At 42.8% G+C, this 26,538-nt stretch overlaps 1 protein-coding gene across 2 annotated transcripts in view; it reads left to right on the top strand.

Moving 5' to 3' along the window:
* Window positions 1–2,204: 2,204 nt before the first annotated feature.
* Window positions 2,205–26,538, top strand: part of LOC309538353 (kinesin-like protein KIF20A) — a 29,081-nt gene continuing 4,747 nt past the window's right edge. Inside the window, exons 1-13 of one of the 2 annotated variants that reach the window (XM_082233786.1) lie at window positions 2,205–3,004; window positions 5,608–5,725; window positions 6,351–6,428; window positions 7,455–7,574; window positions 8,740–8,878; window positions 8,960–9,144; window positions 13,249–13,345; window positions 13,984–14,157; window positions 15,976–16,087; window positions 18,295–18,366; window positions 22,450–22,596; window positions 23,829–23,994; window positions 25,806–25,976. In XM_082233786.1, the coding sequence (XP_082089912.1) occupies window positions 5,615–5,725; window positions 6,351–6,428; window positions 7,455–7,574; window positions 8,740–8,878; window positions 8,960–9,144; window positions 13,249–13,345; window positions 13,984–14,157; window positions 15,976–16,087; window positions 18,295–18,366; window positions 22,450–22,596; window positions 23,829–23,994; window positions 25,806–25,976 (1,572 nt within the window). In that variant the 5' untranslated portion in view covers window positions 2,205–3,004; window positions 5,608–5,614. The remainder of the gene's footprint in view (window positions 3,005–5,607; window positions 5,726–6,350; window positions 6,429–7,454; window positions 7,575–8,739; window positions 8,879–8,959; window positions 9,145–13,248; window positions 13,346–13,983; window positions 14,158–15,975; window positions 16,088–18,294; window positions 18,367–22,449; window positions 22,597–23,828; window positions 23,995–25,805; window positions 25,977–26,538) is intronic. The other variant, XM_082233787.1, reaches the window with a different exon arrangement.

Here is a 26,538-nt window from a genome sequence, read left to right as displayed (position 1 = left end):
AGGCGTCTGGTTCCTCAATTTTAAAACACTGAGATAGGGCTTTTCAGCATGGATTATGCTTTCTGTAGATACACATTCATTGGTTTCCAACAAAGGGATGCAGCTTTGAACCCAAGATGAACTTTGAAATCCCTATAGTTCATGGTTGATAGGGAAATAGTAATGTCAAGATTATCTGCATCACCTGCCCTCTGCAAGTCAAACTGATAAAAACTGTACTGTGGTGCCCCGCAAGACGAACGCCTCGCAAGACGGAAAACCCGCTAGACGAAAGGGTTTTCCGTTTTGGAGGTGCTTCGCAAAACGAATTTCCTATGGGCTTGCTTCGCAAGATGAAAATGTCTTGCGGGTCCCCCCCCCCTTTTCCCAAGCCGCTAAGCCGCTTATCAGCTGATCCTAAGCGGCTTATCAGCTAAGCCGCTTAGCAGCTGATCCGCTAAGCCACTTATCAGCTGATCCGCTAAACCGCTTATCAGCTGATCCGCTAAGCCGCTAATGGGCTTGCTTTCGCAAGACGAAAAAACCGCAAGATGAAGAGACTTGCCGAACGGATTCTTTTCGTCTTGCAAGGCACCACTGTAACTCATAGTTCTATATCTAGGCAGCTGGGATAGCTCAGTTGGTTAAGAGCATGGTGGTAACGCCAAACCCCTGTAAGGGAAAGCTGCATATTCCTGCATTGCAGGTGTTGGACTAGATAATCCTCAGGTTCCCTTTCAATTCTATGATTCTATTCTGGTTCCCAGTGAGTATTTGAAGTACAAAGACCTGTTTCACTATTACCGTACTTTCTATTCAAAGAGTGGGTGGGTGGGGTACAGATTGAAGCCCTGAGAGGCAATATTGAAGGCCAGGACAAAAGTTTCCCAGTAGTAAATGGGGATGTGTGCTTCTAATGCCTGTCCAAGGTTGTTGAGGTTCCTGTGTGGATATAATCTGCTTGGCATATGGGAGTGCCCTGCATAACTTTAAATGGGCAAAAAATCTGTGGCCTTCCAGATGTTGCTGGACTGCAACTACCCTTATTGCTTACTATTGGAAATGCTAGTTGATGGCAGACCTATAGCATCTGAAGGGCACATTGACTGTACCTGATCTTGAGATATTTTGTAAATATAGTAGTAATAAGATTCTAGCAGACACAGCTGATGGGAACTGGAGTCCAATAACATCTAGACCAGAGTGGGTGGCAGCCCCATCACTTGATCAAAAATCCAATAGGCCTAATGAGGTTGCCGACTCCTGGCTCAAACACAGGTGCCAGAAAACTGAATACAACCATTATCAAGCTTACTCTCTGGCAGTGAGGATGGAGAAGAAACAGAATTTCACCACTGCATTCTTGAGCTGTAGTCTGGTATGGACAGCCCAGGACATTTTCCTTCCTGAGTCAAAGGTCAAAAAGGTGTCTCCTCCCTTCCACATACAGCTGAACCTTAATTCATGACTGACATGATGGTGACCACTGGCGAGCTTAGAGGGTGCAGGGTAGCATGTAAACTGCTTTGAGCCCCCCCTCCCAGTCAAGTGGTATATAATTTTTTAAAAAATTAAATAATAAATACAGTTCCATTCTTCAATGAGTCACTATGGTTCCCCTGTCCTGAACCCCACCATCTGCCAACGGAGATTTGAGAAAGGTTGTTTTTATTTTTTATTAGTTTTTATTAAATATTTTCTCAAGTTACAAAACAAACTGAGAAAGGTTGTTGAGAGCAAGCATGCTTCCTGCCACAGACTACACCAGAGTCTTCATGCTTCACATGTGTGTGTCACGCCAAGTCCTGAGTGAATCAGGGAGAGTGTTTCTCTCTTCAAGTGAGGCTGGCATAGGTTTGCACAGACAGCTAGGGGTGTTCTGAAATGCCTTTGGAAAGTCAGTAAAGTGGGCATAAGTAGAAATGCTGAGCTGGATTCCTTAGATCTGGTGAGGGCAGGAGGAGTGGCAAAGCTGCTTTATTTGCTGCTGCCTCACCCTTCAAGCCAGCCTCCATCATCCTGGATGTGTACACCACATTTCCTTTTATATTATTATACAGTCTGCCCTCCCAACACTGTTCATCTGAACAGAGGTGAGCAGCAGACAGCAGAGCTTGTTCGTTGGTTCCTCTATGACAGAAGTAGCTGGTGCTCTCCAGATACTGTTGGGAGTACAACTCCCATCATCCCTGACCATTGGCCATGCTGGCTGGGGCTGATGGGAAAATATGGAGGCTACCCCTGCTCTGGTGGGACGCGGGTGGCGCTGTGGGTTAAACCACAGAGCCTAGGACTTGCCGATCAGAAGGTCAGCGGTTCGAATCTCCGCGACAGGGTGAGCTCCCATTGTTCAGTCCTTGATCCTGCCAACCTAGCAGTTCGAAAGCACGTCAAAGTGCAAGTAGATAAATAGGTACTGCTCCGGCAGGAAGGTAAATTGCATTTTCGTGCGCTGCTCTGGTTCGCCAGAAGCGGCTTAGTCATGCTGGCCACATGACCCAGAAGCTGTACGCCGGCTCCCTCAGCCAATAAAGCGAGATGAGCGCTGCAACCCCAGAGTCAGTCACGACTGGACCTAATGGTCAGGGGTCCCTTTACCTTTACCTTTACCCCTCCTCTGCGGGCCAGAGCTCATCTTTATTTTATTCTATCTAGTGTTTCTCCAACCCTCCTGCTTTATGAAATCCTGTTTGCTCAAATCTGAGAGCTTCTCTCTGTGTGTGGCAAGACTTAAGGCAGGGATGTAGAACTTGCGACCCACCAAATGCTCTTGGACTCCAATTCCCATCAACCCCAGCCAATATGGCTGTAGTCTCTGGGGTGATGGGAGTTGTAGTTCAGTAACATCTGAAGAACCACAGGTTCCCCATCCCTGCCTTAATGGCTTATCTTATGCAGCTGTTTGGTTTCAAGCCAACACAGACTCATTTTTGCTCCTTCCTAGGCATAGGACTTCTCAGGGTTGTGGACTTGTCCCATTCCATGTGTTCCTGTTATTGCCATGCTCACATTTGGATTCTCAGAAGTAAGTACTGCTTTACTCAATGGGAGTTGCTTCCAGTTAAGAGTGAATGATATAGCAGCTGTGCAGCCCAATCCTATTAGTGTTTATTCAGAAGCAAGTGCCTCTGAGTTCAATGGGGCTTTACTCCCAACCAAGTGAGTATCCACAGGATTACAACCCTGTGTTTGTTATTGTTTTCAATGGAGAGGTGAGTCACTCTGCCTGCCTCCAATGCAGTTTTGTTCCATTTAAAACCCAAACCCCAAAAAATTCTCTGCTCTCAGGTGTGCTACAGATCTCTGGTGTGTCCACCTGTTGCTCTTGAGTCATTTGGAAAATGGAAATATGAGTTAATTGAGGGGCCTGTGTAGCAGTTTGTTTGTCTGTTCCTCATTGGTCAACATCCTCTCTATAAAACTTGGGGGGAAGGGCATAGTAGGTCTGACTGAAGCAGTAGTAGAAAGCACAATTTGTCTGTGTTAGCAAAGACATAAGAAGCTAGCGGTGTTTGTAGGAGTATTAAAACAGGTATGTATGATGAAAATGTAAAGTTCATGATAGAAAAAAGTTATTTGGTAAAGAAAAACAAGTATGTGTATAAAGACTAAGAATAAGGAAAAGTCTGAATGCAGGTATAGGAAGGGTCTAACAGCCTAATTCCATGCATGCTCTTCTTTTAGAAGTAAGTTTGTTTTGTTCAATGGAGCTTTCTCCCAAGTAAGTGTGCAGAAGATTGCAGCAATTTAGCTTGACCCTATTCAATGTTAGATAAACCTAAGAACATTGGAATCAATAGGCCTAAGCTCTCCTTTCAGGATCAAGCTGCAAGTAAAACTAGGTATATGAGTGAAAAGAGGAGGCAATAATGGAACAAAGACATTTTCTTTTTGAAGTAATGTATTGATAGGTGTGAAGTGTTGTGCATATGCAAGTTTAGTTAGTAATTATGTAAGTTTTCAGAACCAAGAGCTAATTCTTTTTATCTCACATACTGGGAATTTGTGTTTTTTATGGGAGGCAATTGAAATACAGTTTTTTGCCAGCTCAGGTGTGCTGTTTACCATGCCTTTATCTTCCTGCTTGAGAAAAGAATAGGTTTGTTAGTACAGGTGCCATGAACTCTGTGCATGCACTGAACTACTCTTCTACGTGCTAAATAGACATTGATGGTGGGTCCAGATTCATTTTCTGACGTCATGTACTCATTTTGTAGGCTTCGATGATATGTCTTTAGTCATTCTGGATCTGTAAAATTAAGAGAGTCTTGCTCAGCATCAGAGGCTGGGGGAAGACTGTAGCTCAGGATCGGAGCATCTGTTTTGAGACCGATTGGAGAGCTGATGTCAGTCAGTGTGTAGACAATGCTGAGCTAGGTAGACCAATGATCTGACCCACTAAAAGGCCCTTCCCTATGTTCCAGTGCTGCGTGGCTTAATAGTGAGCCTATTGAGACTTGGTTGCTGCCGATGTGCTTATAGCCTGTTCGCGTTCTGGTGAGCAAAAACAAAACCAACAAGAAAACCCTTAATTTCTTGAACAATAGCAAATGTTGAGTTCGGAAGGTGGAACCAGGAAACTGGACTTGAATTCCAGATCTGCCATATACCTGTACTCATTTTTTAAACCTTGACAAATGAGTGGGGAAGGAGCAGTCATTGCTAATACAGTGGTACCTTGGGTTACAGATGCTTCAGATTACAGACTCCGCTAACCCAGAAATAGTACCTCGGGTTAAGAACTTTACCTCAGGATGAGAACAGAAATCATGCGGCAGCAGCGGGAGGCCCCATTAGCTAAAGTGGTACCTCAGGTTAAGCACAGTTTCAGGTTAAGAATGGACCTCCAGAATGAATTAAGTTCTTAACCTGAGGTACTACTGTAGTGATCTTCCTTTAGTGCCTTGTGCTGGCTGTGGTTTTTTCTTGTTTGGAAAGGCTCTGAGAACTAAATTCCTTGTCACCTACTATTACTTTTTGGTTAAAATCCATGTGGGTGGATTTCCTTCAGATAGCAAACATTGAGAATTGTAACATTGGGTTGGATCCAGAGTGAATTAGTTATTTATATCAATGGGACATCCCTTTTTGTTGTTTAGTCGTTTAGTCGTGTCTGACTCTTCGTGACCCCATGGACCAGAGCACGCCAGGCACTCCTGTCTTCCACTGCCTCCCGCAGTTTGGTCAAACTCATGCTGGTAGCTTCGAGAACACTATCCAACCATCTCGTCTTCAGTCGTCCCTTTCTCCTTGTGCCCTCCATCTTTCCCAGCATCAGGGTCTTTTCCAGGGAATATTCTCTTCTCATGAGGTGGCCAAAGTATTGGAGCCTCAGCTTTAGGATCTGTCCTTCCAGTGAGCACTCAGGGCTGATTTCCTTAAGAATGGAGAGGTTTGATCTTCTTGCAGTCCATGGGACTCTCAAGAGTCTCCTCCAGCACCAAGGGACATCCTTTAGTTACACCTAACTTCTCATGCTGATTTCAGTGCAGCCAAAGTAGAACTTAGTTGCTATAGATACAACCCGTTAACTTCACCAGGAAGTTAAATACGTATATATACACTTGTGTCTTGTTTAAAAGTTGGATAGTGTACAGACCTGCTATTTCTTTTCCCCATCTTATACAGCAAAAGAATGAATTGTCAGGAAAGACAAAGAATAACATCCACTGCTGAGAGTATGGCAGAATTGATGTCTATGGACTCGTCAGAAGTATCCAACACCAGAGATGAGCAGGAAGAGGAGGTGGGCTGCTTGCTATTAATTTCATAAGCATTTGTGTAGTTTTCTATTGGTTGTGCATAGCAAATGCTTAGAATGAAAACTCTGTTCCTTTAGACATATATTTCAAAGACTAAAAACCAACCTGCAATAGACTTCGGCATAGCCATTGACTTATCAATACCAACATGGACAAGCTGACGGGGGTAGTTTTATTTAAAATGTACTATATTAAATTTATAGAAATTTATAAAATGAAGATGCAGCTATTAAAACTTTACAGCTTTTGAAATATAAAACTTCCACTCAGTTTTAACTTTGCAGTGAACTAAGTAGGGGAAGCAATCGGGTGTTGGATATGTGCATTTTATTGGCGTTTTCACTGAGTTCAAATAGGATTTGCAGGACATATAATACCCTCACTGTGCCACTCTTGGTTAAAAATGCAGTTCTATAATTGTATTCTCAGGGGTAGGAGGGGTGGAAACTATCTGAGTGTTAAAGAGAAGGAAAGTTTTAAGGTGGAGAAGTAATCTTTTTGAGCAGAAGTCAAAGCGTCGGCAAAGCATGAAGACAAAGGACAGGATATTGAAGAACTATTTTCAATGTTTTCACAATTTCAGCCTTAATTTATTATTCTTTTTTTAAGGTGCTGTATCAGCCACTGAAAGTATACTTGAGAGTGCGGCCCTTTTCTAAGGCAGAGCTTGAAAACAATGAAAACCAGGTTAGTTGTGAAACATGGCATCATTTTTAAAAATCTTTTGTGGGGAATTGCATTCAAAAGCAGTTTGGGAAATAGAAATCTTTTACCTATTTTTTGTCTGTAATATGCTGTTTGGTGGTCCTTACTTTCCCTTCTCCAAACTCCATCATTACAGTGAGGTTACATTGCCTTAGTATGCACATAGTTAGTTTGCTTATACTTGCTGTGAGTCACCCTTCACAAGATTTGGACACTAAAACAGCTGGATAAGCATGACATATGTAGCAGTCTAGGTTTTTAGATGATGAAGCTTAGATAACTGTACCACTGAAATGCTCCAATGAGATTGTTAGAAAACTGGCTCTCTTGCACCAGAGCATGGGTAGGCAACACGGTAACCTTCTGATTTTGTTGGGAGTCCCACTCCCATCAGCCCCAACCAGCATAGTCAGTGGTGATAGGAGCTATAGCCCAATACCATCTAGGGAACACCATACCCCTGACCAAACAGTAATGTTTGAAACTTTGCATCTAACTACACTACGTCAAAGTGCAGCTTGCACACTGAGGCTGCATGCATACCACACATTTAAAGCACATGACTGTCCCTAAATAATCCTGGGAACTATAGTTTAAGGGTGCTGAGCAGGGCCGGCCCACCCAGGAGGCAAGTTGTAGTGGCAGCTTCAGGCTGCATGGGGTAACAGATCCCCTTGTTCTTGGTGTAGATTTTCCCTCGCCCCTTCTAATCTGGTGAGGAGGGGGACACCATTTTGGTGCCAAGTTTTTCTTGGGCTGATCCTGGTGCTGAGAATTGTAGCTCTGTAAGCAGTGAGTTACAGGTCCCAGGTCCCATGATTCTTTGGGAGAAGTCGCCTGCTTTGAATACACTTGAAAGGTACAGTGTTTACACAGCAGCAGAATCGCATGCACCAAAAGGTCACGAACGAAATCACGTCAGTAAGTGTAAAACTGGTTTGTAGCATGCAATTTAGTAGGCAAAGAAAGTTTTAGGAAACTGGTTAAAATAACTTGTGTGCTCTTAAGGACTGTTTGATTATTGAAAATCAAGAAACAGTGACTCTTCACGCACCTAAATACTCTACTGCTATGAAGAACAGTGAAAAGGGAATTGGACAATCGGCGCATCAGTTCACTTTTACTCAGGTGAGTTCTCCTCCAGGGCCAATTTCAGTGAAAATAATTAAATAAAATTAAATAAATAAATGTGCATAAAGCAGACTGCATTAGAACACCTGGTGCAGGCTGTTCCTGTTTCTGTAAGTAGTGAGAACTCAGAGCAAAATATAGCTGACTCCCAAACAGATGCACAGGACTTCAGTCTTAAAGTGCACCATTACATTAATTGCATGCTGCTTTCCTGTACTGTATAGTAAAGTTCTTAAAGGTGATTATTCTTTTGATCTTTATACCAATTGTATGGAAAGTGACAGTGGGACAGTGAAAATGGATTCTACGTGCCCTAATGGTGGCTAAGAGACCAATACTGTTGAACTGGAAGAATAGAAATATGATTCCCCTTAAACAGTGGCTTGACAAACATGACAATATTAGCAGCATATGAGCAGACTGCCTATGGACACAGACTTTCTTTGGATAAATATAATGATATTTGTAACAACTTTATACAGAATATATGAGGTTGTTGTTAAAGAAATTTGTGTTAGGATAATAAGACTATACACATTTGTATATTTGTGGAAACGTAATGGAGTATTTTTCTTTAATTTGAATTTTCACTCCCCCCCCTTCTCACCACTTTTCAATAAATGAAATTCTTCTAATAAAATATCAATAATACTTTTAAGAGGATTCAGTGGTGCATTGCTCTGAGGATCAAATTGGCTGTGGCATGGTATGACTTGTCATAAGCAAAGCAATTAAACTGCTTTTCTGTGCCAAACTGGATGTAACATGAATCTATAAATAACATAGTCTATGGGTTTTTTAAAAACATTGTCAGTAGCTGCTGAAAGTTCTAATTTGGATCAGAATAATTACACTTGGGTTTGGGGGTTAACCCTTCCCCTCCAAGTCATTCCCCATTCTAATCACCCTTTCCCCAAAGTTGCTATTTGCCTCATGGGGAAAACCATATAGGTATCATTTTACTTCATGAGGCAAATGACAACTCTGTAGGAGAGGGAAGGACTGGTGGTGAGAAAACGTTAAGCTCCATGGTCCCAGCTTGAAGTAGGCCCCTATAGATGCTGCTATTAACACTTCAGTTAGTCAGAGATCCCACTCACACCTCATGTGTACAGTTTGCTCCTCACTGTCCCTGTAAAACTTTTTCCTATTCTCTACTTAGGTGTTTGGACCAGAGACTTCTCAAAGTGAATTTTTTGAAGGCACAATGAATGATATAGTAAAAACTTGTATCAACGGAGTGAATGGACTTGTGTTTACCTATGGTGTGACTAACGCAGGCAAAAGTTTCACAGTTCAAGGTATCCAATTATTCTTCATGGGGTCAAATACAAAAGATCTAACAATGGCATGCATTGAAAAGAGGCTCATTGTTTCTGCAGGCTGCTCAAAAGACGGTGGTATCCTTCCCCGCTCTCTTGATCTCATATTTAACCATGTAAGGGGAAGACAGTATCCAAAGATGAACATAAAACCATGCTTCAGCAATCTTACCAAGAGGCTAAATGATATGCAGGTTAAGCAAGAAGAATCCATCAAAGCTGCCCTTCTTGCTTCTCTGAAAGAGGTTAGTGGCATCACCCTTCCAGATCCTGCCTTAAAATCCACACCATGTAGAACTACTCATTCCTTGGAAACCCCAACAACAAATTCATATAAGCCTCTCAAGGGGCTTGGTTTAAGGGGGTTCTGGACTATACAGTGGCGTAGCGTGGGGGGTGCCAGGGGTGCCGGCCGCACCAGGCGCAACATTTTTGGGGGCGCGTTTGGCCGGCCCCCCTCGAGGAAGTGGGAACCTCTCCAAGGCACAGCGTGCCGTCGGTAGAGGAAAAAAGCCGTGCAGCAGCAGCAGCAAAGTCGGGAGGAGGAGGAGGTGGAGCGAGCCTGCTAATTCCTTGCTGGGAATTAAGCGGCTCAAAGAGGCAAAGGAAAAGAGGTGGAGCCGCTGGCCCGGAGGGGAGGAAGCTGGAAAGAGCAGCGCGCCAAGCGCACGTGACGCAAAGGGCCTGCCCAAGTGCAGGCTGAGCTCCCCGTGGCAGGGGCGGAGGGAGCCTCCCTTCCTTTTAATGGGCAAGCATTTTCACGCGGGGAATCAACAGCAAATCCTCGGGCAGCTCTCGGGGAAGGGGGCATTTGGGAGAAGTGTGGATACCTCGGTTGGTTGGAGCGCGGCGATGAGAACGCCAAGGTTGCGTCTCTGATCCTCGTTTGGGACGGCTGCATATTTATCCCTGCATTGCAGGGGGGGTGGACTCGATGACCCCCAGGGTCCCTTCTAACTCTATGATTGGCAGGGGGGGGGACTGAGAGGCTGGCCTTAGGGACAGAGGCAGATCTAGCTGCTCCAGCGCCCGGAGCGGTGCACATGCCATGGGGTGAGTGTCCCAGGGGGAGAGATGCCCATGGGGGGTGGTGGAGCGAGCTGTCCATGCTGGGCTGCTTCCTGGGGGGTGGGGAGCCATGCCGCTTTGCCAGCGCCCTTCTTCCTTTCCCTCTTCCTTTTAACAGCTATGGGGAGGCTCCCCCCCCCCCAGCAGCCCGGAAGCGAGGGGCAATGGCGCGACGCCGGCCCACAACTCCAAAGCCTCCCCCAGCTGTCAAAACAAAGGGGGAAGGTGGGGAAGGCCGCTGGCAAGGCGGCGCATCTCCACCCCTTCCCCTGACGGCTCGGGGTAGGCCTGGGAGTCACGGTGCGCCGAATGTCATCCCCCTCAGTGATGACACCTGGTGTGGACCGCCCCCACCGCCCCCTTCCTCTGCCCCTGCTTAGGGACAGGCAGAGCCTGGGCTCCTCGGAGTTGACAAATGGAGGGGTGCACATGGAGGGACCAGCAGCTGGCCAAAGAGGGGAAATATTATTGACTTATTCGCAAAATCTATAGCCCTCTCTACAGCTGAATTCTCCCCACTCCCAAGAGTGGGGAGCAAAGTAATGAAAACAAATAATAATAATAATAATAATAATAATAATAATTTATTTAAGCCCTGCCTATCTGGCTGGGTTTACCCAGCCACTCTGGGTGGCTTCCAACAGAATGTTAAAGTACAATAACCTATTAAACATTAAAAGCTTCCCGAAGCAGGGCTGCCTTCAGATGTCTTCTAAAAGCCTGGTAGTTGTTTTTCTCTTTGACATCTGGTGGGAGGGTGTTCCACAGGGCGGGCGCCACCACCAAGAAGGCCCTCTGCCTGGTTCCCTGCAACTTGGCTTCTCATGAGGGGACCGCCAGAAGGCCCTCAGAGCTGGACCTCAGTGTCCAGGCAGAACATGTTAGGGTGTGAAACCTAAGACGCTGGCAAGTTAGCAATGTCCTGTGACTTTAAGTAGTCAAGCTCGTTAAGTTGTTAAGTTCCTCAGTATATAAAGAGTGTTTGTTTTCTCTGTGTGTTGGGGCGTGAAGCAAAAATGTCCGAAAGCACCGGAGGTGTTTCTGTTATCTTTCTGCAATAAACCTGTCTTTGGAAAGACAGGCTTCCCTGTGTCGTTATTTCTTTGCTGCTGAGACTCTGAAGCTTGTACTGCAACAAGAATCTCTGCACTGGACTTAATTAATACTCTGCAAAGAGAGCTGTTGCTGGTGGCGCAGCGGAAGCGTTTACTGGACCAGGACACAAACTCTCTTAGAACAATGGGGGTGGAGATGCTCCTTCAGGAAGAAGAACAATTTACAAAATCTTTTAAACAGGTCCATTGAAAAACTAATCAACGTCCTATTTGTCTGGGGGGAGGTGGGGGGCAGTGCCTGCCTGCCCCTTTCAAGCACGGCTGGGAAGAGGCCTCTGCAGGCTGAGCAGTGGCATAGCGTGGGGGGTGCAGGGGGGGCCGGCCGCACCGGGCGCAACATCTGGGGGTTAGGGTTAGGGGGCGCAAATCCATGGGTTAGGGGGCGCAAATTACTTCCCTTGCCCCGGGTGCTGACAACCCACGCTACGCCACTGGGACTATAGCACTGCTGTAGTTCTTTGGGTTAGATTATGCGGGGTGGAAACACCGCAGAAAACAGTGGTAAAGGTGGGCACTGGTTTATAGCCATCTTATTTCCCCCAGAATTCTTCTGGATCCTGAGATAGCCACCTAACCTTGCACTTCTCTTTGAAACACTGGGACATCTTTGAAAAAAATGTGGGTGAGATTAAAATGTTTTGGAAAGGAGGTTGGCACCACTGGTTAAGGGGCTTTATGGGAGCTGTTGGCTCCAGCATTGTCACATTATGCTGATGGAGAGCAGGTTCTCAAGCTTCCGAATGCAAATGAGGTGGTGGCCTTGCTTCTCATAACTGTAAGAAAGGCACTGGGGCCTAATTTGGTTAGTAGAATGTCTGTCATCTGGTGGGAGGGCCTTAAGTGTTGTGCTCTGGAATTGGCCCATCCCTTCGGGGGTTCAGTTCAGTTCAGTTAGATGGAGGGCCAAGTTTGGCCATCACTGAGTTAGAGAAACCAACTGTCATTCTTGCCTCAGGGTGTTGTTTTAATTTATCTCAGACAGTATGTTATTGTGTTACAATTTTCTTTATTATTAAAACTTTGTTTGACGTATACATGAGCCACTTACTATACTGAAAGAAAAGAAACTGATGAAGAATGGTGGAATATCCTATACTGTGTGAGTGAGGGGCTATTCCCAGTTTGACAGGAGGATTGGTGTTTTTTAATCACCCCCTCCCTCCACAACAAAAAACACCCACAGAGAAGGCTTGCATGCTTGTTTTAAAGTGATTGTTCTGTAAGATGCTTCTGAAAGGTTGGAAAGAAAGTAATTTATAAATAAATACTCTGATTTTTCTTTTCTTCATTTGAGACCACTTCCGAAAGCAGGAAACATGCATGACTGGTGTTTTTAGCTTCTTGTGCATTTATGCACTCATGCCACTGCTGTATATGTTGTGTGCAACAAGTTGGCTTTATTCTCCTAGTCTTATGCATTTCCAAGGTGCGGTATTTCTGATTGCTGAATCATGCTGTTCACTTCAGGAGGAATCTTTAGCTATTATGATAATGCAGCAGAGCATTCAAGGGAACTTCTCAAAGCATTTTGCTGTTTGGCATGGAGGTCTACAGAAGGAAGGAAGAAATAAGATAAATGGATTTCTTCTCAATCCCTTAGGTCAGGTGTGGGAAATCTGTGGCCCTCTAGATGTTCCGGGACTCCTGTACCCATCAGCCAAGTCAGCATAGTCAGGAATAATGGAAGTTGTAGTTCCAGCAACATCTGGAGGGCCACAACATACTTTCCCTTTCTTACCTGTCTTTTTCAGTCTCAACCAAAGTCTGGGTTTCATCTTGAATTCTTCTTGGTGATGAAAGTGTTTCTCTTCAACCAGGCATTTGGCTGTTTAACATTCTATAGTTTTAAAAATGTCTTTGTGGGAGGGAGGTTATTGGTTTGTTTTTGTTTTATTATATATTTTGTATTCTCATTTTGTATTTTCCTGTTGTGAACCTCTCGGGTGAAGGGTGGTATACAGATTTAATTATTATTATTAATCATAATCTCAAAAAATGCACTTGAAGTGTTGTGAATATCCCATTCAAAATTGATTTAATTAGAAACTATACCAGTTGCTTTGTTTTTAAAAAACTTAATTGGTGGATAGCTTGTCTCCTGTAGAAATTAAAATATGTGAATACAGAGGCAGCAACATAACCTTGACGTTTTTGTATTTCATCAAGGATACTGAAAATACTTCAAAGTCTATCACATCTTCAAGTGCATCAGGCTCAACTTCTAGTAGCTGTAGCTCACCAAGTTTTGTTTTGAATGAATCAGGTAATGGGTGAATATTTGTGGTTAAAAATGCATATAGAATTGTGTAAAATGGTCGCTATAGCATTGCTTACTAATCGTATAAAAACAGGGTTGATTTTTGTAGGATATTGGGGAAAGAATATCCCTATGTTTATTTATTAAAATATTTGTATATTGACTTTCATATGTAATATCACAAAATAAAATGATTAAATTCAGAGCAGGCATTTAAAAGAACCCAGCTGGTACTGATGTTTAGCAAAGGCCTCCAGGAATAAATGTGTTTCCAGCATGTGCCAAAGTCGTCAGAGAGGGAGGTGATACCACAGGAAGGGAATTGCTGTTGAAAAGACCCCCCTCCTGGTCACCACTAAGTGAATCACTGGGAGGCACAATGCAACCAGGAGCACATCACCCAATGATTTTAGTACAATAATGTGTAGTAATGCAAAAGTATGTGCCTTGCACCAAATGCTTAAACAAAAATGGTGCAATATCTGTCCTGGGAGGAAGTATCCATAAATGAGAACAAAGATAGCTGTAAGTTCTGCTGCTGTAAGTTGTCTTAAACTGTTTCTGATACTGTGTTTTAATTTAACCTTACAATAAACAACAGGCATTACAGTTACTCCTTTTATTCACCATCCTTGAATGTTTAGATTCTGAGGTTTATACCAAGTGCCCCAGGACCCTAGCATCTGTTTGGGTTTCTTTCTTTGAAATCTACAATGAGTACATCTATGACCTACTGGACGTAGTGCCTGCATTGAAGAATCAGAAGCGCAAAGTTTTAAGGATATGCGAAGATCAGGGAGGAAACTCTTACGTAAAAGGTAATGCAGCAACTTTGGTGGTACTGCTTCAAAGGAATAATTACTCTTTGGGTCTAATTATCTCAAGAATCCATCTAGCCCAGAGGTTTTCAACCTTTTTTGAATCCATGGATCCTTTAACCAACTACATTCTTTCTGTGGCACCCCTGTGGGGCTCAGGAGCCCAGTTATGCCACCGCTTGCCTCCAGAGCTGGCAGCCTCTCACCCTTTTCAAACGCCCTCCCTTGTGGAGTGTTCCCTCAGCCTCCCCTCCCCTCGTCTTGGGAGTTTTCTGGGCAGCAGCTGCTGCCATCCCTGGTCTCTGAGCTGCCCCTCCTCCGTTGCCCCAAAGAGAGGTGGCTCTCAGAGGCACCATTCGCCTGCAGAGCCTACAGCCAGGGCTGATGCAATAAACAGCTGTGCAAGCCTTTGGGAGGCAGAGATGCAAGAGGGTGTCAAAGGAGGCAGGTAAGGAAAGAGGGACAGAGGCCAGCGTTGCCCGTGGCACCCCTGACTATCATTCATGGCACGCTGGTTGAAAACCACTGATCTAGCCAAATACAGTGGTACCTCGGGTTAAGTACTTAATTCGTTCTGGAGGTCCGTTCTTAACCTGAAACTGTTCTTAACCTGAAGCACCACTTTAGCTAATGGGGCCTCCTGCTGCTGCTGCACCGCCGGAGCACGATTTCTGTTCACAGCCTGAAGCAAAGTTCTTAACCCGAGGTACTAATTCTGGGTTAGCGGAGTCTGTAACCTGGAGCGTATGTAACCTGAGGTACCACTGTACTATTTCTTGGACAGTTGACAGCTTCAGCTGCATGAGGAAGCTCTTGACACCAGGGGGCGCAGCTTTCCCACTCTCAGCCAAATTTAGCAAGTAGTTGCAAGACCAAATAAATGTACAGAATGCACTTGTAAGCCTTGATTTCCATTGTAAATAATCTAAGATGTAATGAAGTTCGCCCATGTTTTTGTTATGTTTTATCTTGAAAAGGTTCCACGGATGGATTGCTTTGAGCTGTTTGGTTATAGTCACTGAATACAGATGGCCAGTTATGGCTCCATGTGCTTGAGAATGGTTAACCTTCCCCCACCATTTTTATAACATGGCTATTTGCGCTGTTAAGGAGAACCCAGGGGCATCTGTAGTGCTGGTGGGAGAGTTTCTGAATTCAAAGCCAACACACATCCATTTTCTTCCCTCCCCTATTTCCTACCAGCTTCTTTTAAAGCAGATTGAGAGGTGCGAGATCAGTTATTGATCACCAAAATCTTGTTCATCTTGCATCTAAAAATAATAGCTCTATGCTGCCCCAACTCTTGAAGACAGACATGTATTTAAAAATATGCCATTTTGTTTATGTATTACTGTTTTTATTCAAAAAACCATACTTTATATCTGTGGTCCTTCAAATTCTGGTTTATTCCAGTTTAGTATAATTTTAAAAACAATAATATTTATTGCTTTTTTACATTAGGCGTGGCTATCCTGTGACCTTCCATATGTTGTTGGACTACATTTCCCATCATCCCTGGCTGGGGCTGATGGAAGTTGGAGTCCAAGAACATCTGGAAGGTCACACAGGTTGGCCACCCTTGCTTTAGGCTTCCGCTGTCCCAAATCTTTCTTGATCTCCATTATGTTCTCACACTTAGGTTGTAACCTTACACCTACTTATTTATATAAGTAAAACTCCTTGAATTCAGTGGGTCTGATTTCTTGTGTAAGCAAGTAGAAGAGTGCTGTATGCTGTAAATGTGCCAAAATGTTTACATACTGCTGTTTTTCTGATTGTTATGCATACTTAATGGTATAAAATACCTTATTTCCCCAGACTTAAAGTGGATCAGTATAAAGAGTACAGATGAGGCCTGCAAAATTCTTAAAGTAGGAAATAAGAACAGAAGTTTGGCATGCACCAGGATGAACCAACAATCAAGCAGAAGGTTTGCGGCCTCATTTTAGATGTCCTTAAGGAGGTGGTGGTGGTTATTGGGTTGTTGTTGTTTTGGTTTTGATTGTGTATTTTGTGGTTTTATATTTTGATTTTATTCTGCGAACCGCCCTGAGACCTCCTAGTATAGGGCGCTCTATAAATTCAATAAATAATAATAATAAAATTGAGGCTAATGGCATTACTAAGACCACAATTAACTATGTAGGGTTTTAAACCAGGGGAGGATAGCTCTGTTGATTAGAGCATAGTGCTGATAATGACAAGGTTGCAGGTTTGATCTCCGCATGGGGCAGCTGCACCTCAGGGGTTTGGACTAGATGATCCTCAGGGTCCCTTCCAACTCTGATTCTATGATTTATGGGCTCACAAGCCAGTTTGGGCCCATACGGCCATTTCCCCGACAGCAAGCACACCTGTCCACCAGCTGATGCTACTGGGTGAAGACAGCATTCTTCAAATAGCAGCTCTCTGTGCCCGTGGCAAGTGGGACACCTGGATTTTCCCGTTTTTTATACAGCACTAGGGACTGCTGTTTAGATCAAAACCTTAAAACCTGCTTGATGTGTGCAAGTCACTGTCAGCACCCAAATGAGGGTGAATTAGTTCATAGCCTGTGACAGCAATACCCCTTTCTTGTTACGAGAAGGATATGCTATCTTGGACTTCCTGGCTAGAAGGATCTCTGCTTGTGGAAAAATCAATGATTAATGTTGAGAACTATCTGTTCGTTAATGATCACTCTGCTGCAACTAGTTTGTGTTGCAGTGTTTCCTAGGAGACTTGGAGAAGGAGACTTAGCCCTGCTTAATTGCAGAAGGGGCCTGTCTAGCCCTGATAAATAAACAAGAGTAGAACATGGCCATCCACACCCAGAGTCCAGCCATTTTTGGTTTTGGAGAGAGTGTGTGGATATCCTAAACACTGTATTCTTGACCGTTGCTCTTTATCCTTTCTACTGGCACTAGATTTATTCTGGAATCTAGCTGCCAATTTTCAAGGTTACTTTGTATTTGGTGTGTTGGTTTTTGTTTTTATTTTTACATAGTCTAATTTAAAGAAAAAGTAATATATTGCCTTAACCGTAGCCCCTTAACCTCTCTGTAATTAGCTAAAAAAATAAGCATATGGGATATACCCACATGCCAAGTTAATTTCCAAATATTTCCTCCAACTCAGGGAAAGTTTGGAAATTATGGGACTTTTCCCATTTTAGGGGAAATGATGGGACCTCTGAACTTGTCCCATTGATCTGCGTGGACCTTAGACATAGCTAACTTTTTTCTGATGAATGCTTTTGCATGTTAAAAACTGTGCACATTGAAGAACAGCACGTTAAGAGTATTATGAAGCTTTGGCATCTGAATATAATTCTAGGCAGAGGGGTATCATCAATTATAGAATGGCATTGTAAAATGTGGAACTCTGCTTTAATGGCTAAATTGACCTCCTTTATCAGACTCAAAGGACAAAACTGAAGTTGAGACATTTTCAGGCAGAAATGAACGTAATTTTATTGATCATTATAGGAGATGCGTTATCCAGTGCACATTATGGAGTCTTGACATTTTGATAGAAAGAAATCTATTTTTCTATAGGTGGCTTGCTGTATTATTAAACAGTAAGCCCACAACTTACATGGGGGTTATGTTCTGGGGATCACGCCTAAAGGCAAAATTGTGCATAGTCAAAACACACTGGGTTCAGTGGTGGGCGGGATTGCCAAAGTTTCCACCTCTGGATGCCCATCCCTTTTCTGACCCTTTTAAAATTTTGTATAACACATTTTGGCCAAGCCTGTAAAGTTAAATGTCCATAAGTAGCTTGTGTGCTGTATGCCAAAATTTCAGTAAAGTAAAGTTTATATGCATTATCTTAATATGACTAATTGTTAGATACCTTCCCTTCCCCTCTCTCTTTTTTAAAAAACCCCACCCCACCCCATTTTGAGATACCTTCTCTTATATCTTCTACTTTTTTAAAGCTATGTACTTTGTAATATAAAAGGAATAAAAAACTCCAAATAATATTAATACTTCCAGACAGATGTCAAACAAATATATATGTTAATTGATTATTCAAGCACTACATCAGTTAAACCCCACAGGAGAAAGTAAAGAAGCACAATATAGAGCATAATACAAAGTAATTAAATAATGATGTGATTAAAAAATTGAACTTGTGTCTCTTTTCCTCCAGTCACAGTATATTTTCTATTCGACTGCTCAGCTTGAGTGATGAGAGTGTGCCACGAGTTCTTGGAGTCTCTGAGTAAGTGGTTTTTTGGTTCTGCTAAATATGTACTACAGTGAATCTTCCTTTGTGTGGAATTATAGCAAAGTTGTTGAGGACAAACTAGTGTTCTCAGTTTTGGAATATGCTACAGTGCAAGCATTTTTTTACTGGCCTAAGGTTGGAGCTCCTGTCTTTGGCACTGGAACAATGTTGAAACTTTGCTTTGTAGGCCTCACTGCTTTCCTGGTGTAGAGAAAGTTGAGTGACAGCAAAATCTTCTTCTTTGTAAATGTGCTTGTACAAATGCCACAGTGTGTTTTGATTTTGCAGTATGTAGATCGTTTTGTCCTCGTGTGTGTAGCTTCATCTATCAAGGTGAATAGGGTAACTCTGTACACAAACTGATTGTATGTGAATGTCATGATAAGCCAAGGTTTATAGCAGGTGGAGAGCCTTCAGCCTGCAGGCCTGGCCTGCCATGAGTTCATATTTGGCCTACAAGGCTGTTTTTCACCAAACCACCTGTGTTCTCCAAACCATCATATGTGATGTCAGGTGTGAGGCAGGTAGAGCACACACCTGCTAGTGCACAAGCTTTGGCAAGAGAAAGCAAACTTCAAGCCTGCTAAACTGGCTGCACTAGTGAGTTCCAATGTTTGCAGAAAGCAAGCTTTGTATCAGGCTTCAGAGAAATGGCTCCCCCCCCCTTTATCCATGCATCAGCAGAACAAAGCAATTACCTTACCAGTTTAAGAGTGTTTAATGATCACAGGAAAAGAACAACACAACCATTCTGGGAGTAAAGGTGCTCCCAATTAAGTTTTCCTCCTACTTCCCCCCAAGTCATCTTCATCACTTCCCCCTTCTTGCAACATGCTCTCGCAACCACTGGAGCCTTCTGTGTAGCAACCTTATCAGTTCTCCTTGCCCTTGGAGAGAGAGGCTGGACACTTTCCAGCGAAGAGGAGTCAGTTATCTATCTCTCTCTCTTCCTGTTCTGCTTCTCCTGGCTGTTCCACATTCAGCTATGCCCAGCTGTTGTTTTCCGAACTATGTCCCTCTGCAAACCAATTATCTAAATCTATACTGCTCCACTATTCCTGGGCAGCTTCAGGATCCTGGTCAGGAGCAGGAAGAGGGGGAGCTTCCCACCATTCCTCATCAAAGCTGTAATCAGCAGTCTGGTCTTCACCGTTCATCAACAGATGGGTGAATAGTCAAAGCCTAGGGCATTTAAAGCATCACATGGGGTGTTTTTTTGCAAGAGCTGTGTAGTACTTTTTTGGGGGGGATTTGATACCCCGCTTTATCACTACCCTAAGGAGACTCCTACTTTGAAGTCCTGATTTTGGAACCCAACCACCTGACATCATTATGGTGTCAGCTGATTGACAGGTGGGCAGCCTCCTGCATTAGGTTTTGTCTACAAACGTAGAATTTTATAAGGGTCTGGCCCACTGAGCCGAAAAGGTTCCCCACCTTGGTTTCTAGTGCCAGGAACAAGCTGAAGTGAGCTAGGTTCCTGAGCCCACCACCTTTTCCATGCAGCTGGGAGATCAGAAGCATTCACTTCAAATTCTAGTTAGCTACAGTTTGCTGTTTTCTCTGTTTCTGGAATTGTAATCAACTTTAACTGTAGCTAGCTTCATCCTATCTGCTTGGTTGGAAGTAAAGTAACAGATTAAAAGTGCTACAAAAGGGAAACTGTTTTAAGGAGTCAAGAGATATTACCGCATTTTTCGCTCTATAGCAGTGTTTTTCAACCACTGTTCCGTGGCACACTAGTGTGCCGCGAGATGTTGCCTGGTGTGCCGTGGGAAAAATTGAAAAATTCGAAAGATTTTTTTAAAAAAATGTCAAATTTTCGCCCACTAGGCGGGCGCCGGACTGTGTCCACCCTATTTTCCATTTGTCCTGGGTGGGGATCAGATCAGATGGAATCGGATGAGAGCGGACAGGTGGTCCGCTCTCATCCGATTCCCCATAGAGAGCAGCGGGGCTCTGACATCTCCCTCTCCGCACACAGTGTGGAGACGGAGCTGTCATCCGCCAGCTCAGCGGGGATCAGCGGATCGATCCCCGCTGAGCAGAGAACGGTCCGCAACGTTTGATTCCAGCCAGAATATCAGCTTTGTGTTCAGCCAAACAGGCCCAGGTTGCGCACTGAATAAAGTATTTTATAATTTTTCATATTTCTGTTTACTTACTATTTCATAATAAAGTAATTATAAAATACTTTCTTTGTGTTTATTTGATTCCTATTCAAGAGAATTACTTTATATATAGTCAATATAGGCACAGAGTTAAATTTTTTAACATTTTCTAATGGTGGTGTGCCTCGTGATTTTTTTCATGAAACAAGTGTGCCTTTGCCCAAAAAAGGTTGAAAAACACTGCTCTATAGGACGCACCAGACCATAGGAGGGGGAGAACAGGAAAAAAAATAAATCTCTCCCTCTCTGCGCAGCGCCCCTTCAGCGAAGCAGCAGGAGAAACGGAGCCCCTTCCATTTCTCCTCCCACTTTGCTGAAGGGACGCTGCACAGCTCTCCCTCTCTGCTGAAGCCAAGAGAGTCTTGCTCTCCCGGCTTCAGCAAAAGGAACCCGAAGCTTTCGGAGCACAGCGAGAGTTCCCACTGTGCTCCAAAGGCTTCAGGTGGCTATCCCTGAAGCCTGGAGAGTGAGAGGGGTCGGTGTGCACTGACCCCTCTCACTCTCCAGGCTTCAGTGATAGCAACGTGAATCCTCCGGAGCACGGAGGGAGCTCTCCCTCTGTGCTTCGGAGGCTTTTCGTTGCTATCACTGAAGCCAAGGAGCCTGCATTCACTCCATAGGACGCACACACATTTCCCCTTAATTTTTGGAGGGGAAAAGTGCGTCCTATAGGGTAAAAAATACGGTAATATACAGTAAACCCACAACTTACATGCAATTAACTTGTGTGTATTCAACTTTATGTGTGTGGCAAAATATTATTATTATTATTTGAAACGAGACAGGATTTGGAGGGAAATGAGTTAGGCAATCCCACCTGCCTTTGAACCCAATGTATTTTGACCATTCACAATTTTGGCTTTAGGCACAATCCCCAGAATGTAACCCCTGTGTAAGTTGCAGGCTTACTGTAAATATCTTATCAGTCTGTATTGCATGTTTACTTGTTCTGTTTTCGTAAATGATATACGTATGTCTTTTACTGAGATTTTCATTTTTTTAAAAACCCCAAGCCAATTTGATCACCTCTGGTTTGAAGTTGATTTGCTTCAAATTACCGTATTTTTTGCACCATAACACTCAGTTTTTTCCTCCTAGAAAGTAAGGGGAAATGTCTGTGCGTGTTATGGAGCAAATGCCTGTGGGTGGCGGGGGGATCTGCTGCAGTTGTGAGCAGAGGATCCATGGTTCCCCTTCCTTCCTTCCTCTGTGGTTACAAAGCATGGATCCACATGGATCCTCAGGATTTTTGCATTGGGCTACTCCAAACTCATTGTCAGATCACGTGTCTGTGGCCACAGCATGAACCACAAAAATCATATATCCACTATTTCGTTTAGAATATATTTTTTCTTGTTTTCCTCCTCTAAAAACTATGTGCGTGTTATGGTCTGGTGCGTGTTATAGAGCGAAAAATACGGTAATTGTAAGTGTTGATCACAGTCTATCGTTCCAGAACAAAATGACAGTAAAAGCTTAGAAACTCCTCCTCCCGACAGGATGGGGCAGTTCAGTGCAGCTTCTTACTGTCACAGTAATCCATAATTTTGTGTCATGCTTATCAACAGCTGAAGGTGGCCATTGGAACACACTTACCCCAAAACACAGTAAAAATACAGGTTCAATAATAAAAGTTATTACTTGACAGTGTGTATTTTACCTGTTAAAAATACTATGAGTGTGTTGTACCAGGGTACCTAAAATTCAAACATTGATTGATGGATTGAAAGATTGATAGGAAGTCCTTAGATGTTTTGTGTTGTGTCTTTGGTTTGTTTGATTTTGTTTTCATTTTCTCCATTTATTCTTTACTTAATCTTTTTGAACTGTATGTAAAAATGTGAATAAAATGTAATTTCAAAAGAAAGAAAGATTGATATTAAAATCAGCTGCATTTTTTGTACAGACTCTCTCTCTGTGACTTGGCTGGATCAGAACGATGCCATAAAGCACAAACCTTTGGAGACAGACTGAAAGAAGCAGGCAATATTAATAATTCTCTTCTTATTCTTGGAAAATGCATTGCAGCTCTAAAGCAAAATCAAAACCCTAAGTAAGTGACAAAAGTAAATTTTCACACCAGTTTCACATAAAACTGTTTAGTCTAACCTATTGTTACACAACATTTATGTTCCCCAAGAAGCACGGTGTCTGTTTTATTTGGTAAAAGTGCTGAAAACATATTCTAACATTATTTTTTTCCTTTTTTTGTATGCACGCTTTTTATGAGGCAGCCACATTATGTTGTCCTCCAGTCATTCACAGCCTGCATTTTCTCTGTGCTGCTTATGCCATTTCTCTGTTTTCAAAAAATCTGTGTGGGTTTTTTTTTTCCAGAAGAAAGGAAAAGTAACACAGCCTTCATAGATACAGACAGTGCTTTTTTTCTTTAAAAAATGTGTAGGTGCACTCTCATTTTCCTACTCATATTGAAATACTGCCCCTCAATGAGGCCAAACTTAGATTCACAAAATGTTTAGGGGCATGTGTACTCCTGCGTCCCCCCAGAAAAAAAGCACTGGGTATAGATGCCGTTAGCACACCTTTTCTGTCTTTGGGGGGTTTTGACAGGGGCAAAACATATTAGGAAAATCAGCCTAGTGCTTCTCAGCAGGCATTCACTATGACCCTTGCTTTTTTATGACTCCATTTTGTTTTGTTTTAATCTTTATTTTAGTTATTGCTAAATGATTTTCATAGCTATAATTATATATTAAATGAAAGCGGTATAGTGCTGTAACACCATAATGCTATAGCATTGTAGTACTAGTCATACCTTGGAAGTTGAACAGAATCCATTCTGGAAGTCTGTTCGACTTTTAAAATGTTTGAAAACCAAATCGCAGCTTCTGATTGGCTGCAGGAAGCTCCTGCAGCCAGCCAGAAGCCACGGAAGCCCCATTGGACGTTCGGCTTCCAAAAATAGTTCGCAAACTCGAACAGTCGCTTCCAGGTTTGCAACATTTAGGAGCCAAAACTTTTTGGGAAATAAGCTGTTCAAAAACCAAGGTACAACTGTATAGCATTTTTGCAATATAGTGTTATAGTTCTATTCCTCCCCTTATTTTTAAAAAGATAAGTAGATGGAATAGTCTGTTGGCAATAATTAAAATGAATGAATGAATGAATATGGGACCAGTCTGTTGAATGTGAAAACAGCTATGTCCTAATAAGTACTTATTATGCAGATAAAGGGCAGATAGCAATCACACATATCTGAATCCATGCTTGCTTTTACAAATCATACTCATGTTGAAATTAATGTTAATACAACTTTCCCTTAAGATTAAGGCCAGCATACATTCCCTTCAGAGAGAGTAAGCTGACCCGCCTGTTCCAGCCATTCTTCTGTGGTAAAGGCAAAGCTTGCATGATTGTCAATATTAACCAGTGTGCTTCTACCTATGATGAGACATTGCATGTCATGAAGTTTTCTGCTGTAGCAAAGCAAGTAAGTAAAAGGCTGTGCCCTCCACAACATACCCCAAGCCCCATTACCTTGTTTTTCCTGGGTGAATACTACTACTAGTGATAATTTATAATAATAATAATAATAATAATAATAATAATAATAATAATAATAATTAATAATAATAAATTTATTATTTATACCCCTCCCATCTGGCTGGGTTTCCCCAGCTACTCTGGGTGGCTCCCAACAGAATATTAAAAATACAATAAAAAATCAAACATTAAAAACTTCCCTAAACAGGGCTGCTTTCAGATGTTTTCTAAAAGTCGGATAGTTCTTTATTTCCTTGACAGCTGAAGGGAGGGTGTTCCACAGGGTGGGCACCACTACTGAGAAGGCCCTCTGCCTGGTTTCCTGTAAGCTTACTTCCTATAGTGGGGGAACCGCCAGAAGGCCCTTGGAGCTGGACCTCAGTGTCCGGGCTGAACGATGGGGGTGGAGACAACCGTTTGGAAATTATCTTCTTTATGAGCCAATGCTTCCTGGCTGAGGTGTCTCCATGCCAAGGAGCCTGTAGGATCCTGACCCCTTTACTAGGAACACTTACTTGCTTGGGCCATCTAACTGTAATGCACGACAACATAAAAAAATGTAGCAGCTGGTCTTACAACCTCAAATGTAACATGCCTGATATATATCAAGGCTCTCATGTCTTCTGTCGATGTTCTGAGTCTTCAGCTCACAGCAGCAAATGCGTGTGCGTGGTGCTTTTGTAGTTTTAAGGCAGCCCTGTTTCGGGAAGCTGTTAATGTGTGACATTTTAATGCCTTTTTAATCTTTGTTGGAAGCTGCTCACAGAGTGGCTGGGGAAACCCAGACAGGTGGGCGGAGTACAAATAATAAATTGTTGTTATTATTATTATTGGCATACCACCCACTCATATAAAATACCAGGGTTGTATACAACAGCGTATACAACTGCAATAAAATATAATATACCATAAAACATCACAAAATAATTGTAAGTGTAATTGGCTCATCTTGGAAAAAATGTTAAAACAATTGAATGGGCCTGTTTGGCTTCAAGAGGAGTCTGAAAGTTAGCAGGGAGGCTGCTTGCCAAATGGCTGCTGCTGGTGTGTTCCACAGCATGGGGCCAATGACACTAAATGCCTGGCTTATAGTTGGAGCTGGCCAGGCTTTTAAAACACAGGCAGCAACTATAGGACTCCACTGGATGATCCCAGAGACTGAGTTGGGATAAAATGACTCAAGGTATCCTGAACCCGAGTTGTACAGGGCTTGGCATATTAATACAGGGACACAGAACTTGGCCCAGTAACCTATGAGCAGCCAGTGCAGACATTTTAGCAGGGATGCTTTATGTTGTTGGCTGACTGTACACATCAGCCACCTAGCTGCTGCATTTTGCACTTGTTGGAGCTTTCAGACTCAGAAAGGAGGATAGAGGGGTGGAGAGTCCAAATTTAAGAACCAAAAGAGCATACCTTACTGCTCTCTGACTCTTAAATCTAAACCTTACCTCCTCTTTGTGTAAATGGAGAAAACATGGATTTTAGAAGGCTTCAGCAAATTGAGTTCTATCTGTGTATATGAGCTGCAGTGTAAACTGTCAACAGATATGCCATGACAAGTGCATTTAAAGCTTTGTTCCTTAGACAACTGAACTTTTCAACCTTGCTTCTCAATTATAATCACTGCAGTGTCCTTCCCAAAGTTCTCAAAATTCCCTTTGTGGCCTTCCAGGGCAAATAACACAAAACTACAGTTTATTGTGAAATTGTGCTCCTATTTGTAATTTAAACCACTGACACAGTATTATTTTTCAGGTTATTCAAACATTCCAGCACAAAATATTTGATTATTTTCCCAAAAAATATATTGGAAGGGATGATAGGCCTACAGTGCACTTTGATGACATATCTGCAGAGCAGCTTCCAGAGGATTCCTGTATCTCCTCTGAAGAAGAGGAAATAGATATAACTATTATGAACCATGAGGTAATGTTTAAAACTGTTTTCAGACGATGTGGTGCATGCTTACTCAGTAGGATTTAAATCATCTTAATAGTGTTAAAAATCAATGGAGTGATTCTTAAATCAATATAATACTTTGTCTGGACTGTTTTTAGTTGTGTTACCTGGCCTAAATCCTAAACAGACTGTAGCGGTTAGGGACGGGGAAGAATTTTCAGTTTGCATTTAAAGCTGAATTTATCAAATCCACACTTTCTGAAACAAAATGAACTAAAACACAGTCCTTCAGTTTTTCCACTTATCTCAATTTTTTGATGCGGTTCTCCAAACAAACAAGGTTTTACAGATTTCTGCAAAAATATGGAGAATTAAATTTAAGATTGGAAAAATGAGAAACCGAGAGAACCATAACTGACAGTTCCTTCCATCCCTAGTAGCAGAAAGAAAACACTAAGTATTTTCCCAGTTGTGTAATGGGTTTCTTAGCCCTACCAACCAGCATGTGACCCTTGGCCGATTACCACTTAGGGCAATGTTCCCCAATCTTGTGCCCTCCAGATGCTTGGACTGCAAGTCTGTGCTGGCT

This window comes from Podarcis vaucheri, assembly GCF_965113315.1.
Source record: "Podarcis vaucheri genome assembly, chromosome: 8".
Classification (NCBI taxonomy): domain Eukaryota; kingdom Metazoa; phylum Chordata; class Lepidosauria; order Squamata; family Lacertidae; genus Podarcis; species Podarcis vaucheri.
The sequence above is the reverse complement of the archived record's forward strand: the minus strand, read 5'-3'. Positions and strand labels throughout refer to the sequence as shown.